General features: G+C 42.7%; 1 protein-coding gene across 1 annotated transcript; it reads left to right on the top strand.

The window, feature by feature from the left end:
* The first annotated feature begins 61 nt into the window (after positions 1–61).
* On the top strand, positions 62–1,444 carry LOC104954290 (zyxin-like). Its single transcript, XM_010781377.1, has 2 exons — positions 62–208; positions 1,167–1,444. The coding sequence occupies exons 1-2, from the start codon at positions 118–120 to the stop codon at positions 1,403–1,405; spliced, it is 330 nt and encodes a 109-aa protein (XP_010779679.1). The 5' UTR covers positions 62–117; the 3' UTR covers positions 1,406–1,444.
* Positions 1,445–2,667: the final 1,223 nt, after the last annotated feature.

The following is a 2,667-nucleotide window of genomic DNA, read 5'->3' as shown; positions in this document are numbered from 1 at the left end:
TTAAGGTATGTTGAATGAAGCTATGTGAATAATGTATGATTTAATGGTGTGTGTGTGTGTGTGTAGCCCTCACCCTCCGGCCCAGTGGCTATCCCAGGTGGAGGCGTCCCTCTGAATATGAGGGAGGTGGAGGAGCTGGAGAGGATGACCAAGGACTTCATCAGAGACATGGACACAAACGCACCCGTCATCACCTCCCCACCCACAGGTACACACACACGACACAAAGACAGACGCTGGATGTGATATTTGTGATTTAAAAAATAACATTATCATGTCATTTCTAAATGGATTTGTTTGCAATATGAGAAAACATTGTAATACCCAAGACTGTAAATATAAAAAAGTACTATTACTACTTTTCAAACAGAGGTCAAAAGTATTTTCACACAAAAACAGAATAAGAATACACACATTATAAAACACAGAAAGTAAAACAAACAGTAAATAAGAGAACGGAAATGTTCAGATTTTTTCTGGCTGAACGCAAAATATTTATAGATAATAAAATGTATTCACAGGCTTTTATATATCTCTGCAGTGGTTCTCAGTTCACTGCTTGACCTTAAAGGGACAGTCCACCCCGAAACCAAACGTATATTTGAATGCAAGTTGCAGAGAGTTGAAGATATCTGCCATCGATCAAATATAGAGGAACTAGATGGCTCTCGTCTTGTGAAGCTTAAAGCAGCAAAAATAAATAAAAAACTCAAATGTAAATGTCTCTATCCAGAGGTGATTCACAGATCTTGCTCTCAGTAGTTTGATGGAGGAACTATTTACTGCCAACTGTCTCCTTGTGCTGGAGGAAGTGCGAACGAGATTGGCGGGTGTAGTTTGGTGTAATGAAAAATACATCCTACATAAAGCTGCTCAAAACAAGAGTCCGTAAAACTAAACAAATCCATTAAACCGTCTGTTTTTTAATGTGGAAATAATAACAATTACTGGTATTTATTTGAGCGCTTTTCCAAGTGCTCGAAGCGCATTACATTACATATTATACATGAATAGCTTTGTTCATTATAATACGCATTAAGGAAGGACACTGTAGTTATTAACACAAGCAGAGGAGAGTAGAAAGATGGATGTATTTGTGAATAATCTTGTTTGTATATCTTATTTATTCAAACGTCTCTCTCTGTGCCTCTCTCCTCCCTGTTCAGAGATGTGTGGGAAGTGTGGCGAGGCTCTGTCCCGCACCCAGCCGGCTGTCAGAGCCATGGAGAAACTCTTCCACTCCGACTGCTTCTGCTGCCTGAGCTGCCAGCGCCCCCTGCAGGGCATGCAGTTCTACGACCGCGACGGGGCCCCCCAGTGTGATGACTGCTACACGGTGAGGGGCCAATGCACACTCCAGGATCACAGCAAAAGACACATACTTTTTCAAATTCAAACGTTTTAAAGGTCACCTATTATTCAAAATCCACTTCTCCATGTCTCTTCTACATCAACATGTGTCCCCTCTTCTTCATGTCTCTTCTACATCAACATGTGTCCCCTCTTCTTCATGTCTCTTCTACATCAACATGTGTCCCCTCTTCTACATCAACATGTGTCCCCTCTTCTTCATGTCTCTTCTACATCAACATGTGTCCCCTCTTCTTCATGTCTCTTCTACATCAACATGTGTCCCCTCTTCTCATGTCTCTTCTACATCAACATGTGTCCCCTCTTCTTCATGTCTCTTCTACATCAACATGTGTCCCCTCTTCTTCATGTCTCTTCTACATCAACATGTGTCCCCTCTTCTCCATCAACATGTGTCCCCTCTTCTTCATGTCTCTTCTACATCAACATGTGTCCCCTCTTCTTCATGTCTCTTCTACATCAACATGTGTCCCCTCTTCTTCATGTCTCTTCTACATCAACATGTGTCCCCTCTTCTCATGTCTCTTCTACATCAACATGTGTCCCCTCTTCTTCATGTCTCTTCTACATCAACATGTGTCCCCTCTCCTCCATGTCTCTTCTACATCAACATGTGTCCCCTCTTCTTCATGTCTCTTCTACATCAACATGTGTCCCCTCTTCTACATCAACATGTGTCCCCTCTTCTACATCAACATGTGTCCCCTCTTCTTCATGTCTCTTCTACATCAACATGTGTCCCCTCTCCTCCATGTCTCTTCTACATCAACATGTGTCCCCTCTTCTCCATGTCTCTTCTACATCAACATGTGTCCCCTCTTCTACATCAACATGTGTCCCCTCTTCTTCATGTCTCTTCTACATCAACATGTGTCCCCTCTCTTCATGTCTCTTCTACATCAACATGTGTCCCCTCTCCTCCATGTCTCTTCTACATCACCATGTGTCCCCTCTTCTTCATGTCTCTTCTACATCAACATGTGTCCCCTCTTCTTCATGTCTCTTCTTCATCAACATGTGTCCCCTCTTCTTCATCAACATGTGTCCCCTCTTCTTCATGTCTCCATCAACATGTGTCCCCTCTTCTTCATGTCTCTTCTACATCACCATGTGTCCCCTCTTCTCCATGTCTCTTCTACATCAACATGTGTCCCCTCTTCTTCATGTCTCTTCTACATCAACATGTGTCCCCTCTTCTTCATGTCTCTTCTACATCAACATGTGTCCCCTCTGCTCCATGTCTCTTCTACATCACCATGTGTCCCCTCTTCTTCATGTCTCTTCTACATCAACATG

This window comes from Notothenia coriiceps, unplaced genomic scaffold (assembly GCF_000735185.1).
Source record: "Notothenia coriiceps isolate Sejong01 unplaced genomic scaffold, NC01 NC01_scaffold00023156, whole genome shotgun sequence".
In the NCBI taxonomy this organism is placed as follows: domain Eukaryota; kingdom Metazoa; phylum Chordata; class Actinopteri; order Perciformes; family Nototheniidae; genus Notothenia; species Notothenia coriiceps.
The sequence above is the reverse complement of the archived record's forward strand: the minus strand, read 5'-3'. Positions and strand labels throughout refer to the sequence as shown.

What these genes read in the sequence shown, in the direction of transcription:
- LOC104954290 (XM_010781377.1), top strand. Translation starts at nt 118, where the DNA reads ATGAGGGAGGTGGAGGAGCTGGAGAGGATGACCAAGGACTTCATCAGA. An exon ending in CATCACCTCCCCACCCACAG is followed by an intron (nt 209 to 1,166) that starts GTACACACACAC and finishes CTCCCTGTTCAG; the next exon opens with AGATGTGTGGGAAGTGTGGC.